Source organism: Mastigoproctus giganteus, chromosome 8 (assembly GCF_048544385.1).
Source record: "Mastigoproctus giganteus isolate SK-2022 chromosome 8, ASM4854438v1, whole genome shotgun sequence".
NCBI classification, from domain to species: Eukaryota; Metazoa; Arthropoda; class Arachnida; order Uropygi; family Thelyphonidae; genus Mastigoproctus; species Mastigoproctus giganteus.
In genome coordinates this window covers 177,641,570-177,661,376 of record NC_143582.1, presented here as the reverse complement: position 1 = coordinate 177,661,376, position 19,807 = coordinate 177,641,570, and the positions used below count along the sequence as shown (strand labels likewise).

At 36.1% G+C, this 19,807-nt stretch overlaps 1 protein-coding gene across 1 annotated transcript in view; it reads left to right on the top strand.

Moving 5' to 3' along the window:
• The first annotated feature begins 2,031 nt into the window (after positions 1 to 2,031).
• The window catches only part of LOC150082033 (transcription factor IIIA-like), a 159,145-nt gene continuing 141,369 nt past the window's right edge, over positions 2,032 to 19,807 (top strand). Inside the window, exons 1-2 of the mRNA XM_090379927.1 lie at positions 2,032 to 2,403; positions 19,002 to 19,117. Coding sequence (XP_090236053.1) covers positions 2,314 to 2,403; positions 19,002 to 19,117 — 206 coding nt within the window. The 5' untranslated portion in view covers positions 2,032 to 2,313. The remainder of the gene's footprint in view (positions 2,404 to 19,001; positions 19,118 to 19,807) is intronic.

Sequence of the window (19,807 nt, the reverse complement as noted above, 5' to 3'; positions counted from 1 at the left end):
TCAGATTGAGGAAATTTGCCTTTATCCAGCGGGTAGTTTGTTGGTGGAACAGACTTCCATCCGTTGTTGTGGAATTTGATAGCCTAAATAAATTTAAGGCTCAGCTGGACAGGTATTTCGAAGGGGTAAAGTGGAACTGTTTTTTTTTTTTCTTGGCTGATGCTGCATAAGCTTGCTTTCTTGCATCATATGCCTCTACTAATGCTAATGTAGTCTGAGCAGTGCAGACGGACTGCAAGAGTAGCTATGGTCTCTTGTCAATGATATACAGGAATGTTTCTAACAAGGATAAGGAGGTGATTATTCCCTTGTATAAAGCAATGATGAGGCCATACCTTGAGTATTGTGTACAGGTCTGGAGGTCTCATTTTAAGAAGAATGCAGAGCTGCTGGATCGAGTAAAGCGAAGGGCAACAAGATTAGATGAAAATGTACCGTTCTACAAGTACGAACTCCAGGTAGTACTAGAGACCCAAACCCACAAGCTGTACTTGGACCGCCCCATAATGACGGATAGGACAATCCCGCACAACAAACCGGACATAACCCTTTCGGACAAGGTGGAAAAACTACCTATCTGATTGACATAGCGGTGCCCAACCCTGTCAATGTCCAGAAACACGTGAGGAAAAAAGTAGAAAGTACACAGACCTGAGACATGAGGTCAAGGAGCTGTGGCATATGCAAGAAGTAACGACCATCCCAATTATCGTGTCAACCACCGGTATGGTGCCAAAGACCCTACATTGCAGCCTAGCAGCAATAGGTCTCCCACAGAACGCCTACAATAACTCCAGAAAGTCACAATCCTGAACACCTGTACGATAGTCCGAAAGTTTCTCGACGAACAGACACCAGACATTACAACCACCCTGTGTACTTGATAGCAACATCCGTCACGGCGTGGAATCCCCCAATCAGGTTGAAATAATATAAGGGCAACAATAATAATAATAATATTTACTAACACTGTTGTTATTAACCAAGTTTATTTCCAAAATTATCTTAGCATTTTCTGAGCGAAATAAGGGATAAAGTGGTTTTCCTGGAAATCGTTCAGCGCTTTAATCATCATGTAGTGCTATTTCCCCCTTAGTTCCCATTTGAGAGTGCTTTGGTTAACCTTCGTGGGTAGCACAATTACTAGGATCGCCGTTCTCCCCACACCAGGTGTAAAAGACCTGAGTTTGTGTCCAGTCGATGATGAGTAAATTTCTATGGTCATTTTTCACAACGTGGCTGAGTTAGTCGGTCTCAGGCGAGTGTAACGTGGTTTGAATTCCCAGCAACTCGGGTTTTTCGCTTAGGAAACAGAAAATCAACCTATAATTACACGCTACTTTTAGACAAGATAATTGGAGCAATATGCCTTTGTCGCTCCCAAAACCCTACTACAAGAACAACAGCTTTTGTTGATTATAGATCAGAAGTTAATTATCGTTGTATCTTTTTTCCAACTCTATGATGCCGCATTGCGGTGTACATGGAGAAAGAAATCAATGTTTTGTTCTCAGTGTCTGCGGAAACACCAAACACTACAAAGATGAATCGAAACCTGAAACATAATAATTGCATCCAAATCTGCAAAAAAAATATCTTTCATCTTGAGTGGGCTCAGTATATGCACCAAGAAGTGAGTTATGAGGGTTGTTATGTTACCGCTGACTTATTCGTAGCTTTAGATCTGCTCGAAGTGATTGGCCTGAGGCAGAATGGTGTAAATCGAAGGGTGTAAATCGAATAGAATTGGTATCTTCACGATGCAACAAATCAGACTTTTACCTAGTGGCGCCCTCTCACAAATTAATTTTAACGTTAATGCCATGTTCGATGTGAAGTGACGAATTTGTATTTTGATAGTTGTCTGTATTTAACGAATTAGTATAAGACTCTAAAAAAATCTCCAAAAAATGTTGTCTCTCCCTTTGTTTTTATTTATTTATTTTTTTATCCCATTCTGGGATAGTATGTTCGCATGAGCCACGTGCGAGACCAGGGATGTTGGCACGTGTCAGATTGCGCTTGTGACCAAATGAATAAAGGTGATGTTTCACTAGTAACAATTTTACAATCGCTTAGGGTATTTGATGGAGAAACTGTTGGAAAAAATCAGCCCTTCTTCGTTGTATTATTTATGTGCATTCTGGTTTAACACCACTGCGATATCAATGCTTAGTAGTGTCATATGGGCGCAACAAGTATGAATTGGTTGTTCATATTTCGTGGCTGCGGAGTTTTATAATGTATTTTGGAGTTGTAAGTAATCTGTTTACCATATAGGGTTGTGTAACTTATGTTGGTGTAATTAGTCCCATGGCATTTCTGTGTCATTACGATGGATGTTCAGCAACTTTTTCAAGGAAAGATCGAATGCTTTTCCATCTACGTATTCATTCAGGAGAGGTAATTGACCTTAAATACTGTGGCATTCGGAGCATATAGTTTTATACCTTACTTGTGAAGGGTATTTTGTTTTCTAGTTATGATTTGCTCCGTTTCTTTTTGTTTCTTTTTTTTTCCCCTCAGGTTAAATATGCATGTTGTAATTGTCTACGTACGCATTTAGTGTCAAATACTATTCATCAGTTGTCAGCAATTGAAAGATGTTGAAATAATTCATGAATAATTATTAATTCAATTCAATTAATTTTCGCGCAGTTCTTTACAAAATGTGCAGTTCTGACACATTTCTATATGAATATGTCATGAATTGTTTAGTTAAACTCCTAAGATTGAGTGAATAGGGCTACCATTTTTAAAATACAAAAAATTAGAAAATCAGATCAAAATGCATATTTTAGCAGAATGAAACACGAATTATAAAAACACCGAATAATGATAAAAAAACAAATTTAAATATTTAAAAAACAGCATGTTATGCAAACTGAGTGCATTTGTTTGGTTCAGTATAGTGTCTTTGAGAGTTACATTTGTTTTTTATTAGCATTAGTAGATGCATATGATGCAAGAAAGCAAGCTTATACAGCATCAGAAAAAAAAAAAAAACCCTTCCTATTTCACCCATCCATTCACTCAATGTTTTAGTTCTGCCTTTAATTTATTCAAGCTGTCAACCTCTACAATGGCAGTTGGAAATTTGTTCCAGCACCTGCTGGTTAAAGGCAAATATCCACACACCTATTCTGCAACTGTCTTTCCTTAGTTCGAATTTATACCCCCTCATGGCGCCTCCGTAGCCAGGTGGGCAGGAGCAGCAGTGCGTAGCACCTGCTTCTTGATTAGACCGGGGTTCGAGCCAGTGACCACCAAATACGGAGGATGCGGAAAGGTCAGAGAATGACCACCGCATATCACCGGAGCAATATGGCCTTAGTTGCTAATGCTCCTAAAAACCAAATAACAAATACCCCCTCAAGTGATTGTACAAGGTACAATCATGTATGCCTTGTACACCTCAATCAGATCACTTTGCAGGTGCCTAGTCTCCAGACGCTGCGATTTGCAGAACTTAAGCCTATATTCTATTCACTAATCTTGTTGCCCTTCTCTGTACTTGTTCCAGCAGCTCTACAACCTTCCTAAAATGAGGCCTCCAGACCTCTATGCAGTAATCAAGATGTGGCCTGACCATTGCCTTGTACAAGGAGATAATTGCCTCCTTATCCTTGCTAGAAAAATTCCTGTGTATCATAGCAAGCCACCATGAGCTATTCTTGCACACTGTCTGCACTGCTCAGAAAACTTCATATCTGACTTCACTTTTTCATTCTGCACTACCCTTAGTGTAATACCACATAGTTGGTACATTTCTCTGGGTTTACTTCTACCCACATGCATTTCTTTGCATTTGTCAATGTTAAACATCAGTTGCACTTCTCAGCCCATCTGCTCAACTTCCCTAGATCCTGTTGCAGTAGCATACTGTTGTTAACAACCCTGCCAACCTTTGTATTGTCTACAAACCTGGACTTTAAGCCTGTTATACCTTAATCAGTATCATTAATAAATACAGAAAACGACATTGGGCCAAACACTGAACCCTGAGTGACTCCACTAATAACATTAGTCCACAAAGAAAAACTTCCATTGATACCATTCTGTCTTCTCCCACTCAACCATCCCTTTACCCCTAGCAACAATTTTCCCTTAATGCTGCACTGCTCCAATTTGTACAATAATCTTACATGTGCAACAGTAACAAACTCTCCTGAAATCCAAAGTATGTGATATCAGAATTATTTTTTGCATCCTGTTAATTTGTGACCACTCATATTATCCAATCAAATTGGTCAGACAAGACTTCTCCCTTAACAAACCCATACTGTCTGAACTATAATTGCAGTCTTGTCTAGCTGATCCTGCAGTACTACGTTAAAAAGTGCCTCCATTAATTTCCCTGGAACATAAATTAAACTAACACGTCTTTAATTACTCATGTCACCCTTTGACCCCCTTTATGAATTAGGGTCACATTTCCAGTTCATGAGTCCAATGCAGCTCTCCAAATTATGACTGAGTTTACTTACTTCCTTTGCTGCCCCCTTTAATATAACTGGATAGAATGCATCCACCAGAGGTTCTTTTCTTATTTTTAACTTCAACAGTTTCTCCTCCACTTTGCTCTCAGTTAATACAAAATCATTTAGCTCCTTTTCAGAGTTTGATAAACTTTTGGCATTCCCCTCCCTGAATATCTCCTCATGTGAATGTAGATACAAAATATTCGTTCAGTTTGTCAGCTACCTGAGTAGGATTATTAGCAGTCGAACCATCGATATCAAGTGGACTAATGATTCATTCTCTTCCTTCTAGAGTTTACATAAGTATAGATCTCTTCGCTGTTTTTCTTTGCATCTTTCGCCAATTATTTCTTATCTGCCTATCCTCCTTTGTGACTTGATTACAGACCAGCTTATATCTGCCATAGGCTTCTGTGTCACCTGATAATTTATATGCATCCCATGCATTTTTCTTTTCTCCATGAGTCTTATTAGTTCATCTGACCTCCATATAGGCCTAAACCCTGAACAATATTTCTTAGTTGGTATGAAAAGTGTAGTAGCTTCCAAGATTAAGATTTGAATGCTTCCCATTTAGAACTTGCTGTAGGTAACATCAGTGGGTCCCACTGTATAGAATTTTAAAACTGGATGAGACTACTGTAGTCACCTTTATGAAAGCACCAGTCTCTTTACCTCTCATGGTAGTTACTGTTATTTTATTTTTTAGGAGCATTAACAACTAAGGCCATATTGCTCGGAGGATGTGTGGTGGTAATTCACTGACCTTTCCGCATCCTCCGTATTTAGTGGTCATGGGCTCGAACCCCGGTCTAATCAAGAGGTGTGTGCTACGCACTGCTGTTCCTGCTCACCTGTCTACGGAAGTGTCATGGTAGTTACACCTTTCGAGTAAATCCCACATCAGCACCCTGTGATCACTGCCACATAGTAGTTGCTTTATCTGAAGATTCTTAATGCATGAAGAATCACTGCTTATAATCAGATCAAGAGTATTAGTTGCTCTGGTTGCCTCTCGAACATGCTGCTGTAGAAAACAATCATCCAATAATTCCACAAGGCTGGCTAGTGTAAGAGTGACCAATCTACAAGTTCCATTCAGTATCTGGGAAGTTAATCTCGCATTATAAGACAATCTGATGTGCTGGCCTACTATTTCTCTGTCATTAGGCCTATAACATGCTTTTACTCTCAATTTTGCGTTCTCATTGCTTATGTCACACCAAACTGACTGAACATTGCACTGTCCACCCATGTTAGTTAGATGAACTTCCTTAGGTTTTGTTTCTTAACTAATAACTATATAATATAGGTGTAAAAACACCACACACAACTGTTAAAGGAAAAAACTATGATAATAGTGTTATTTGTTTTTTTTTTAGTTTTTTTTAGGAGCATTAGCAACTAAGGCCATATTGCTCTAGGGATATGCGGTGGTCATTCCCTGACCTTTTCGCATCCTCCGTATTTGGTGGTCAAGGCTCGAACCCTGGTTAGTGGTGTAAAAGGCATCATTTCAACTATATTTCATATTGTGCTCAAACTTCACGAGTTACCACGTATTGCACTACCTTGAATTGTGAAGTGTTACTTATTTGAGGTAGTGCACTACATGGTAATTCATTTTGAAGGTTGAGCACAATATGAGATATAGTTGAAATGATGCCCTTTACACTACCTTGTATTTTTTTTCCCTTAAAGAGTTGTCTGTAGTGTTTTTACACCTATATTATATAGATAATTATAACTCTTAAAAATATTATGCCCAGCTGCATTTAGTCTTACATAACTAATAGCATAATACTTCCTCCATTCCTATTGTCTATCCTTTCTGTACACATTGTACTGCCCAAATTCCAATTCTGCATTCCTTATATCTAAACAATATCTGCCTTTACGGCACCTCCGTAGCCAGGTGGGAAGGAGCAGCAGTGCGCAGCACACGCTTCTTGATTAGACCGGGGTTTGAGCCCGTCACCACCAAATACGGAGGATGCGGAAAGGTCAGGGAATGACCACTGCATATTCACGGAGCAATATGACCTTAGTTGCTAATGCCCCTAAAAACCAAATAACAAATAACAATCTGCCTTTACTGTTTTGACCAGCACCTAAAATATATTTGCTAAACTCCTGGCATTAGTGTACATGCAAGTATACATGCACTTGTTCTTACTTTTAGTTACCATAACACATGCACCTGTTCTTACTCTTAGTTACCCTAACATAAAATAACCAGATCCTTAGTATTCCAATGTGGGACATAGATTTTACACCCCACCAACCTAAAAACAGTATACACATTTAAAAAAATTTTTTTTTAATTCAAAAAAATATTCACATGCAAAATATACATTAAATGCACATACTTTTTTGAACTAAACATAAAATGAAATATGGGTCATTCCATGTCAAGTGGCCTAGGGGTCCCTGCTTGACCACCTTCAATTTTGTTAACTTGGTGTGGATGTTTAAACAGGTTTCAAATGAAGTTGTGCAAAATTTCAGTTCAAAATATAGTATGCTTGAGGTACTAGCACCTTTTTTGTGGAGGTCACTTGTATTATGTGGAATAAATCTCAAAACATTTTCTAGTGTTAAGTGTTACTGTTGCACAAAGGTGAGAGATAGTGCTCTGAAACTTGGTATACATAGTTAACTTTTGGCAGACAATGCAAAACTTTTGGTGTCCAGACCTTCATTTTTTACAGTGCGGTCTAAAACTGGCGCCAAAAATTTGTTGTGACAAATTTAAGCAAGACTTTTGAAGTCATAACTTTGAAATAAAAACCTTTGAACATTCCACTTAACATCTGTGTGAATTCAGCCTAACTAAATATCAGCTCTTATACTTGTTTTCTGGCTGAGATATTTTCTTTCAAAAATTGACTCAAAATTTGAAAGTCAAATTTGACTCATCTTAAAGGGGAAATATATTCATGTGGGACACCTTCAGTTCTCTAGTTTTTGCCACCATTGGAAAGAGCAGAGTTTCTGCTGCAAGGATCATGGTTTATCTGTTTTGTGTCTTTGCACTTAAGGCCTTAAAATTAAGCCTAAACATCAAGTAGTTTTTATGTTCCATATTGTTATTTTGTGAGATCTTTATTGTTGCAGAACACTTCCTTAATTCTGCCTAATGTTTATAGAATAATCTATTTATAGAATAATCTATAAATAGAGTATATATTCTAGTATTCTGGAATATTCTTGAATTCCAAAAAAAAAAAAAAAAACTGAACATTCTGGAATATTCTAGAATCATAACAAAAAATATATAAATAGCTGATATTTGAACCATACTGTTATTAACGTGTTTTATCTTCATGATGAACAGTTTGTTTATTTTATTCCTCTATTTTTTATAGTTTGACTGTGATAAAATTAAGTTTTCATTGCTTGCAGAAACATTCACTTATTAGTCAGAATGAAAGCCATGGAATCAGAAGATTTTTCTGGAGATAAGCTGGATTCCTGCACCATCAGTTATTGTTTTTTAGTTGGTTGTTGGCGCATCGGCTTCTGTGGCCATAATGCACTTCCCAAGATTTTTGCAGTACTCTGATCCAAGCCCGAGGCACGATTCGAACCCGCGACCTTTGGGATGCCAGGCAGGCACTTTACCCACCCGGCTAGCCTGGTTGGCGCACCATCAGTCATATGGGTAATTCTAAATGTCATGTGCTATCCTATACATGCAAAACTGGGTGAAAATTATTTAAAGAATTTTTGAATTTGAAGAACAGCTGATAGGTCAACATTTTGATTTAAACATTTATTAAGAAGACACAATTTGTCTATATCATGAAGCTTTGCTTTTGACAAAATTTGAATTTTTGCAGTGTTCCTGTTGTAATCCTTTCCAGAAGAAAAATCATATGGTGAAAAAGTTTACAACCACTTGATTTGTCAATGGCAGACTACCTGAAAGACTTAACAAAGGTAGACATGAAACCAGGCCAGAAGCTGTGCCCATCATGCCGAAAAGCAGCAACACGAACATCAACTTCATCTGGATCAGACCATGATGACAAAATGCATGTGAATGAAAGCTTGAACACAAGTTCGATGGCTATTGGTATTTCTCCTCTGAAATTTCAGTGAATGGTTAAGAGAGACTCATAAGGCTATGCCAAAAGGAAGGAAAGTCAAGTACAAGATGTAATTGCCAGTAAAATTGCATCTATTGGGGCTTGGATCCAAATGACATAGAGCCAAGTGTAAGTCATCAGTGTGGAAATTGCTTCAATTACAATGAGCTGCTGAAAGAATTGAAAATAAAGTTGATAGTATCAAGTCATTCAGAAATACTTCAAATATTAAATTTTCTAGCTTCAGTTAGTTGGTCCATAAAGAAAACAATGGAAAAATTTAGTGTCTCAGAAGGAATGGTCAAGAAAGCTAGAAAACTTAAAGCAGAAAAAGGAACCATGGCTATACCTGGAAAAAAGGTTTCTGAGCAAGTAAAGCAAAAGGTGATGGAATTTTCTTGAAGATGATGAATTTAGTCGGACATAGACTGGAAAGAGTTTCCATTAGAAATGCAGATGGAATAAAAATGCAAATGCAAAAGTGACTACTACTCAGCAACCTGAAGGAAATGTTTATAACTTATCAAGATAGAAATGGATCTGACATTGGATTTTCTCAATTTTGTAAAATTCAACCCAAGTGGTGTCTCAGTTGGTGCACCAGGAACACATTCTATATGTGTATGCACAATCCATCAAAATGTCAAGTTAATGCTCTTAGCAAGTCCTGATGAATGTGATACAAGGTTCTAATCAGTAAAACAGTCTGATTTGGAGTCAAAAGATTGTATGCTTCATTGGTATGAAAAATATCCAGGAATAGATGAATTAAAAAAGTTTCTAGAGAATATTTTTGAAAACAATGAATCAGAAGATATTATTGAATTCAAGCAATGGATGCGTACTGACAGAGATTCACTGGACACAAAGCAATTAACAAAAGAAGATTTTATTGAAGAGTTGAGTACAAAGACTGCTAAACATCAAACTACACTGCTAAACATCAAAGCTACCATTTTAAGTCAACAAAGGAAAGCCTAATGACAGGAAAATTGGTCATCTTGATGGATTTTGCAGAAAATTATTCATTTGTTATGCAAGATGCTGTTCAAGGGTTCCACTGGGAGAATAGCCAGGCTACATTGCATCCATTTGTCATTTATTACAAGGATGCTGAACTTTAGAATATAAGTTTCTGCATAATCAGTGACTGCCTTCGACATGACAATTGCAGTGTATGTTTTGCTAACCAACTTAATTGAATATTTGAAGAGTTTTGACAGAAATCGGGCACATTTACTATTTCAGTGTTGGTTCTGCAGCTCAATACAAGAATTTTATTAACTTGTGTCATCAAAAGGATTTTTATGTCAGTACTGAATGGAATTTTTGGCACTAGTCATGGCAAGTCACCATGTGATGGCATTGGTGGAACAATAAAACAATTGGCAGCACATGCAAGTCTCCAACGCCCAATTGAAAACCAAATCCTGACACCAAGAAACATGTTTGAATTTTGTGACAAGCATGTGACTGGAATAAAATTCTCTTTTGTTTCTAAAGAGGAAATTGAGCAAGTAAGGCCATTTTAAGAAAAAAGTTGTCATATTATTGCTAGAACAAGAGAAAATTGTCACTTCATACCTATTGATGCAAGACAGATTTGTGTTTGCAGATGGATGATGCACCATCATTTGCAGCTCATGTAGATCAGACTAGTGAAACCAAAAAAATTCAATATGTGCCAATTGTTAATTTACAACCTGGCCAATACATAGCCTGTATTTATAACAATAATTGGTGGATTGGAAATATTTGCGAAATTTAATTTTAAGAACATGATGTATTGGTAAATTTCGTGCATCCTCATGGAGCAGCTCACTCATTTCACTGGCCTGCTAGACAAGATGTCTGCTGGATTCCTGAACAACAAATTATTGCCAATCTTCCAGCTCCAAATAACAACAGTGGGGTGACAATATAGCTTGCCTGAAGTAGTAATATCAACCATCAATGAAAAATTCCAGTTCATTACAAAGCAGTGATTCAATATCTTCACACTTTGCTAGCTTATTTCAAATTGTATTGTGTTTTAAATAAATTTTACTGCAGTTATAACTTCTTTCAAGCTTAGAAACTAATAGAACATCTTTATGATTGGAATTCTGAATAAAGGCCACTTTTCAGTGGCCTTTATTCAGAAATAAAGAATTGGAAACTTGCACTAAAGAAACCCATGCAATTTCTTTTCTTGCCATTTGCATCCCCATTGTAAAAAATACAAATTTTTTTTTTTGTGCATTGGCAATATAACCTTTCTCCTTAAACCAAAGGGCAGAGTAATTGCAGAAAATTTCAACTCTTGTAAATGCAATATTTGTCCTTATTGATATGAAACTTCACCATCAAATATGTATGCAAATATTATGTGGAAAATATAAAATGTGTAAGTCTATTTTTAGGCCTTAAGACACAAAATTGAAAAACCGTGATTCTTGTTGCTTAAATCCTGCTCTTTCCAGTAGTGGCAAACATGAGAGAATTGAAAGTCTCCCACATTAACATATTTGCCCCTTAAGATAGGTCAAATTTTGGGTATCTTTAAAGGAAAATATCTCCACCAGAAAACAAGTATAAGAGCTCATATTTAGTTAGGCTGAATTCATGCAGATGCTAAATGGAATGCTCAAAGAAGAAGGTACCAACAATTCTTATTTCAAAGTTATGACTTTCAAAAGTCTTGCTTAAATTTGTCGCGACAAATTTTTGGTGCCCGTTTTAGACCACATTGTAAAAAATGAAGGTCTGGACACCAAAAGTTTTGCATTCTCTGCCAAAAGTTAACTATGTATACAAAGTTTCAGAGCACTATCTCTCACCTTTGTGCAACAGTAACGCTTAAAAGTTTGAAAATATTTTGCGATTTATTCTGCATAACACAAGTGACCTCCACAAAAAAGTGCTAGTACTTCAAGCATACTATATTTTGAACTGAATTTTTGCACAGCTTCTTTGGAAACCTGTTTAAACAAAATTGAAGATGGTCAAGCAGGGACCATCTTCAAAATTACATGGAATCACACTTCTTAAAAAAAAAAAAAAAAAATATAGCCTATATGTGTTTTATTCTTCATAGATTTGTTTTATTTCACAGAAATACCTATATTATATAGTTGTTTCTGTGAAATAATAAATACTTTAACTATAAAAATAATAGAAATTAAATATTTTTCTTAATTCTTCATTATTTGCTATTTCTTTGTAAAATTCTTTTTCAAGGATTAGAAAAATTCCACTTGTAGTATTGCTTTCAGCATTTCTATGGTCAGTTGTGTTTTTTTCTCACAACCACATCATATTTACTACCGAAAAACTCTCCGTTGCACCATTGGTTCCTGTCAAACAATGCAAATCCAATTACTCTTTCAAATGCCTGCATGGTATGTCCCTTGTGTCCAAATGTTTAAATATATTGACCCATCTCATCTGTTGCCATTCTTTTGTCATTCCATTCTTTTATTTTTAAATCATCATATTTTTTTAAATATGATATCTCGTCAAAAAAACCCACTTTCTTTTGGAGGCTAAATGTGCAATCCAGGACAATTTCCGGGACAGTTTGCAATTCTGGGCAAACAACTTAAATCCGGGACTGTCCCGCATAATCTGAGCTGTCTGGTCACTTACCCTAACAGCTCATGTATTTACTTGTTCTGTGATGACTCCTAGCAGCCCTTGAAATTCCTAGCACCTTGTTTTTCAGGCTGCTGCTCTTTCCAATAGAAGCAATGCAAGAATTGCTTTCACCTCTGCTAGCGGCTACTGTTAATCTATTAGTCTGTGTATTCCCTCACCAGTTTTCCGACCCACCTAACACTGCCTCAGTAGCATCAGCAAATATTCTTGCACCATTTCTATTTAAGTGTATCCCATCTCTGTAGAAGCAGTCCCTCCTGTTAACAAATACAGTATGATACTTTAATAGGCTGAACTCCAGATTATGGATACACCTTGTCACTACGTTGCTAGCGTATCCAAATTAGGGACTGATTCAAGCAAAAGAAGCCACTTCCTCTGTAGGTGTACCCATAATTTGAAGTATAAACCTTTAATATTACATCTGTGAAATAAACAAATGTGTAATGACCTTTGTTATTCTTGTTTTATGTAAGGATATTCTTTTCTGTAGTATTCTAAGTACCATGCCGATTGTTTTGCTAATTTTTAATATGGATATATAATAAAACACTTAAGCATAGCACTTTAACTAGTTCTATGAAGCCTACTAAGTATCAATACCTGTGTGTGTCTCTCTCTCTCTCAGGGTAACTCGGGAATTTTTTTTTGTCTGGTGTATATATGGCTAGTAATAATAATACTAATAATGACAAGTATAATGAATAATTATACAGGTAACCCTCTTATAACATGATAGTTAAGTTCCTATAAAACCTTGTGTAGTGTGAAACCATTTTATACGGGACTAAGAACCAGTACAAAAAAGGGGAAGTGGGTTATGCTCCAAAAGCTAAAAAAACGAATTTTATGACTATTGGAAACTTAATTTTTATTAAAAATAGTAATAAGTGAACAAACAGTCTTAAAAACTGTGACACGTATATCAGATAAAGTACATTTGTTTAATTTTCTTCCTTTTCATCACTGCTAAGCATAATCAAATTAAAATATTTTCTCTGTTGCAGAATATCTTCATCTTCTGAACTTTTGCTGCATCTAGATTTTGTGTATTTTCTGCTCTTTTTAAAAAATCAGTAATATGGGTTTGTTTGCTTTTGCTTGATAGATCTTTGTAAATTTCTTGGTGTGGAACTAAGCATGTTTGAAGTTTATAATCCTTTAAATCGAAAGATCTTCATTCAAAAAAAGATTCTAATTGCTTGGCTAAGTGTATGCCTTCCCATATGCTTTTTAGTGTAAAATTTGGAATTTTCATCTGTGCTATCAGCCTCTGAATTGATTTGATTTGCCTCTGATGCCATTTCTGTCAAATACACTTCACCAGCCTCTTTTTCTACCAGTAATTCTTGAACATCTTCAGTAGTCATGTCATCAAAACCTTTCCCTCCTACCAACTTGGCAAGTTCTATTGCACAGATTCCATTTTCTGCATTCAACTGTATTTCCTGAATGAACTGGCTCTGGCCATACATTTTTCCAAAATGCATTTAATGTTGACCCATTTTCTTGTTTAAGCGATACAGTCCACAATTGAAAAATGTCTTTTGAGCAGGTTTTTTTATTTTTTTTTATTTTCCTTAGGCATAATTTAGGGATGGAATTTAATTCACAACAAAAATTATTCCAATATGGTTGTAAAGAACAAATTTTAGTAATACTACGTTGAAAAATTTTATAAACAATCAAAACTAAAATAACCTTAAAAATCATGAACTGCCTGCTTCGAAGTTCCAATTTTTTATGGGCTCAAACAAATACAAGTTCAATAGCACAGAACATGGATTTCCCAATTTTATTTATTTTTTTTTAATTTTTTCGCATAGTCACTAGTGTATCAACATTGGGGATTCATAAAAAAGAATGAAAATGTTGAAAAATTACATTCAACATAATAGCAGGGCTTCCCCCGCAAAAAAGCTTAAAAATACTGTTATGCGAAGTTTGCTGCAATTCTCTAACAGTGTTATATAAGTACAGTGTTGTGAGGATTGCTGCAATTTATCAATCCTGTTAGAGCGAAACTGTGTTGTAGAAGTACCATGTTATATGGTGGTGCCTGTACTGAAAAATAGTGGGCCAATAAACCAGAATGCCTTATAATGGGGGATTTTAACTTTCTAGGTATTGAATGGAACTTGTGCTTTGGTCACTCACACAATAGCAAGACACTTCTAGTTTTATTGGATAACTGTTTTCTACACCAGCATTGGTGGCACAAGAGAAACCAATACTCTTGATCTGATTATCAGCAGTGACCCCTTCATGTATTAAGAATCAGCAAATTAAACCCCACTGCATGGCAGTGATGACTGTATTAATGTGGGGTTTAAAGGTATGCATACTGTCAAGAGCAAATGGAAAAGCTTTTGTTTTTATAAAGCTAATTACAGTGGTTTCAGACAGGTTTTTAAATTCTATGCAGTGAGACCATTTTATGAAGTAACTAACAATAAATTCTAAGGAACCATTCAGGGCAGCAATTATAGAAGCTACTAGGCTTTGTATATCAACTAAGAGATACTGTTCAAGGCATAGTCCTAAATGAATGTCATGTGAACTGATGAGATGTGTGGCATAGAAGGAAAATGCATGAGGTACACATAAGTCATCAGGTGATACAGATGCTTACAGCAGATGTAAACTAGTCAGCAATCATGTCATAAAGGAGGTTAGGCAAGCTAAGGCAGATTACAAAATCTCTCTTATGAAGAATACAAAAAGCAGCAAAGCCTTTTTTTTATCTGTGTAAACCCTTGAAGGAAGGGGATGGATCCCACTCAACTAGATATGAATGGTTTAAATGTGAATATCCTGCTCAGATTGCTGACAAATTGAATAGGTGTTTGCTTCTGCATTCACACACAAGGAATTTTTAGGGATGGTGAATGCAGGATGTATCAATTTCTAATAGAGATCTGAATGATTTTGTGATAACTGAGAGGAAAGTGGAATCAAAATGTTGAAGCTAAATGTAAAAAGTCACCTTAGGTGGATGGATGCATTTAATTTTATTTGAGAAGGTTGCAAAAGATATAAGCAAACCTTTTAGCATAATTATGAGAGTATCCTTGGATTCAGGGGATATATCTATGGACTGGAGATGTGTGAATATATTGCCAATTCAGGAAAGGGGATCAAAGAGTGAAATGAGTAATTACAAACCAATAATAGAATTGTGTATAAAGAAACAATGCAGGACCATGTGAACAGAAATGCAGTTATTGCAGTCACAGCATAGTTTGTTAATTTTGCCAATCAGATTGGTCAGACGATCTTGTCTGATCAATCTGATTAGATGCTATGACCCAGTAACAAAGGAACTTGATTCAAAAAATAATTTTGGCACTAAGGTACTGATATTTCAATTTCATAGTCTTTTGATGCTGTTGCACATAAGACTGCTGTTGAAATGGAGCAGTGGCATTACAGGTGAGCTACTGCTATAGATAAAGAGATAGTTGAGAGAGAGAAGTGAGTGGTTATCAACAGGCATTGCTCTTCTTTGATAATGTTATTAGTGGAGTTGTCTAGGGTTTGATGCTATGCCCATTGTTATTTTCTATATTTATTAATGATATTGTTGAAGGCATATTAAGCTTAATGTGCAAGTTAATCATGGTAATCAGGGCATGCTACTGCAACAAGATATAGGTTGAGAAGTGGTAACGGAAGTTTAGTATTGTCAGTTGCAAGGTACTACATATGGGGAGCTTAATGTATCAAGGTAATAGAGAATGAAAAGGACTTGTGGATAATTATGCAGTTAGATATGAAGTTCTCTGAGCAGTGCAGTCAGACTGCCAGGATAGCTCATAGGATTGTCAGTGATATTCAGGTATTTTGCCAGCAGTGATCAGGAGCTGATTATACCATGGTATAAGACAATGGTCAGGCCACATCTTGCGTAACTGTGTACAGGTCTGGAGACTTCATTTTAGGAATTACATGGATCTATTGGAATGGGTGTATTGAAGGGCAGTGAGAGTAACAAAAGAGTACTCATCATGAAAGGCTTCAATCCTGCAACTGGCAGTTCCTCGAGATTAGGCACCTGAGAAATTTATTAAGGTGTTTAAGGCTTTGAATGGATTGAGTAAACTCAGTGTTGATGAATTCTTGCTTTTGCTCAAACTATACACATGAGGGTGCATAAAGTGATGAAGAATGGTTGCGGAGTAGATGTGTGGAAATTTGCCTTTGGCCAGTGGAATGTCATTTGTTGGAAAAACTCCCATCTGGTTGATAGTTTGAAATTCTTTATGGAAGAATTAAGTGTGTGTGTGTGTGTGTGTGTGTGTGTGTGTGTGTGTGTGTGTGTGTGTGTGTGTGTGTCCAATAATGTATTAGTAGTGACTAATACCTTAAACAATGCTCCTCCACCCATACTCTTGCTGTTCAGAGTCCCTCCAATCACTTGGTGGTAGAGTAGACAGTGAGATTATCCACTAGCTGACCTGGATGCCTCCTAGAGAGTTACCTCTAGGTTCATTCTGGTGGACTACTTAGCAGCTGGCTGCAAATACTTAGAACTGTACCCTCAAAAAGTAAGATTCAGTCTTTCCATAATTTCCATCATAACCTCAATAGACATCCATCATATTTCATGATGGAAAAGATGGGATAACTGCAGCTTTTGTTTAGAGATTAAATATGGGTTACATCACTTCAAGCTTCCATGAAGCAAAGTGGTGGTATTACACCATTTGATGAGTTATCTACCACATAGTATTGCCAGGTAATGAATACTTCTCTGTCTGGTGTGAATACCACACCTCACCTTCTGATTACATTAGTTTTCACATAGATGGTTACCTCCGTTGCAAGTCTTTCAGGACTTTCACATTGTGGGGGTATGCCTATGGTTACTAAAATTCCTTCTGTCTTGAAGTGCAAGCAGAAGATTTGGTAGTAGCAAAATGACTGCACTTGAAATTTGGTCCACTTGACTCACATGTATCACTGGAATATCACCATTCAGACTCATAATTAGCAAGTGCTAGATTTTCATACATGAGAGAGAGCCTGTGACAAACCTCCAAGACGTGGGACATGGATATTCTTAATTTACTTCAAAGAGGCAAAAGCATTTGAGAAAAATTCAAAGGCAAAATGAGCAAAAGCATTTGAATTTTTAGAAGTAGACATGGGCTGCAGCAGAATAATGAATTGCCAATTCCAAAAATATTTATAAAGTAATAACTGGAAAATATGTATCTTGCAAACTTCATAATGCAAAATCTGCTATAGTTTTCCTTTAGTCCAGTTTGCTAGCAACGTCGATTTTCAAATAAAATATCGATGCTTCAAAAATAGGTTAACTGTTTTGGAAGCGATGATGATAGTGCATAGGTTTTTATAAGTTTGTTTCAAAAATCTTCTTTCCCAGGTGCTGCAGTGAGAGGAAAACTTAATTCTGAGAGTTATTAGTAAACAGTTTTTGGTAAAAATGCATTTCATTTATGAAACATCACTTATTTTGCTGTACCAACATCCAAATATAGTTATTTTTATTTCTCCTTACTATTTTGTGCTCATTTCAGTGTGGTAAGTTGCATATGTTGCTTGCTCTCTCACTCTGTGTCAACTGACAGTTACCTTGATGCTCAAAGGTGACTGCCTTGTCTACCTTGCCCTAATGACAGGGGCAAGGCAGGTGTGGTCTTGGAGTGTCCTACATCTAATTCATGAGCTAATTTCCTTTTATCTAATTCATGAGTTAGGTGTAGGAAATGACATTTACACTGTTTATTTGGACTTCTGCAAAAGCATTTAACTCAGCCCCACAAACTTTCTATATATTGGGATGATGGGGAAGTTCCACAGAGATTTAATTATGGGTTGCTATGTGATAGGAGACAAAGGATAGTAATTAATGGTTACTCTTCAGAATGGGGTTTGGTTAGAAGTGAGGCCTTGCAGGAATCTATGCTAGACAACTTTTATTTCTCATTCTTAAATGACTAATGTGGCATAATAACAAAACTTGCAGTCTGTACTAAGATTGAAAGAGTTGTTAATGACTATTTCCAAGCAGTGCTTCTTTAGGGTAACTTGGATAGGCTTTAGAAATGGTCAGGTAAGTAGTAACGATGTTATAATACTTCAGAAAACAATTTTATACTAGAAATAATTCCAAAAGAGCTTGTACACTTGGAGGGTTTCAATAAAAAAAAAATAAGAGGAAGATAGATTTGGGAATTATGATCCAGGCAACTCAGCAGTGCAGATATTGTGTTGAGGAGAGTCCATGGCATTGTTTTGATTTATTAGCTACTACTTTCTAGAGATAGGGAAGCTAGATCTAGGTTACATAAATTCACATTAAGGGGGATAGAGTTGTATACTTATGGAAAATTCATGGAACCGAGTTTCCTGCATGGGTAGTTTAAGCTTGACGGTTTTGAGAATTTAAGGCCAGGTGGATCAGACAACAGTACCTATGGTAGAAAGGAAGTGTATAGTTAGTTTTTATCTTTCTCCCCTTTGAAGGAGGCAAAAATATAAAAAAAAAAAAAAAAAATACTACCTATGTAGTACTATGACTTATAATAGCATATATTTAGTGTTAATTATTGAAAAATTATAACATCTGTAGCTTCTCTGAACATTTAGTATTGTATGCTATTAAATTTAAGTTTCTTTTTATGTTCATTTGGTAAAATTCAGTATTCAAGGCATTCTTCAAATAGGAAAGTGCTGCTAAGTGTTAATGCCACAAGCATCAACACTATCATCAGAAATGGGTTTTAGTTGTAGTAAATGTTTTCTTTCTCCCTTTTTGTTTTTCCAGAGACCATTTGTCTGCTTATATGATGAATGTAATAAGAGCTATACTAGAGAAAGTCACTTAAAAAGGCATGTCACAAATTCTCATGAAAGGTCTTCAGAAAAAAGTTCAACTCACAGGTATGATTATATTTTTTTTTTAAATATAAACTTAAACTTAAGCAGTGAAGATTAATTCCATATCTTGATGCAGGTCGATCGGATATCCTTTATGCTTTAAATAATTTTAGCTTTATGACCTTTGGTGCATGATAAGGTGGTGAATTGCCATATATACAGTGCTAATTAATGAACATATTCAAATTCATATAAAGAATTTCCTGGGACACTCGTTAAAAATAAATGATTAAATGAAATCATTTAATTATTGAAACAAATTGCCAGAAAGAGAAACAAACAGGCAGGTGTGCCCTTGTTTTGATTTAATTTAAAAGCAAGCTACAAGTTAACTTTTAGCCCCCCCCAAAAAAAAACAACCCCTGTGCAACTTTATGCAAAGCAACAGCAGTGGTTTACACACACACACACAAATTCAAAAACAAAAATTTTACCACTGACACCAGGATTTTTGCTGAAGTGAACCAATCACATTATCCATGAAAAGTTGGCAGTTCTAGATTAATTACAAAGGTTCATTCAAATGAAAACTGCAGAGGTTAAAAGTTGTATTTCATAAACCACAAGGAACCTGTGCATGTCAATCCTCAGTCTCCATTATGTTCAACATAATTCCCTGTATGCTGCCACTAATACTTGGATTATTTCAGTGTAGTTTCGTGGTTAATGTTGAAGCCATTCATTCACCTATGT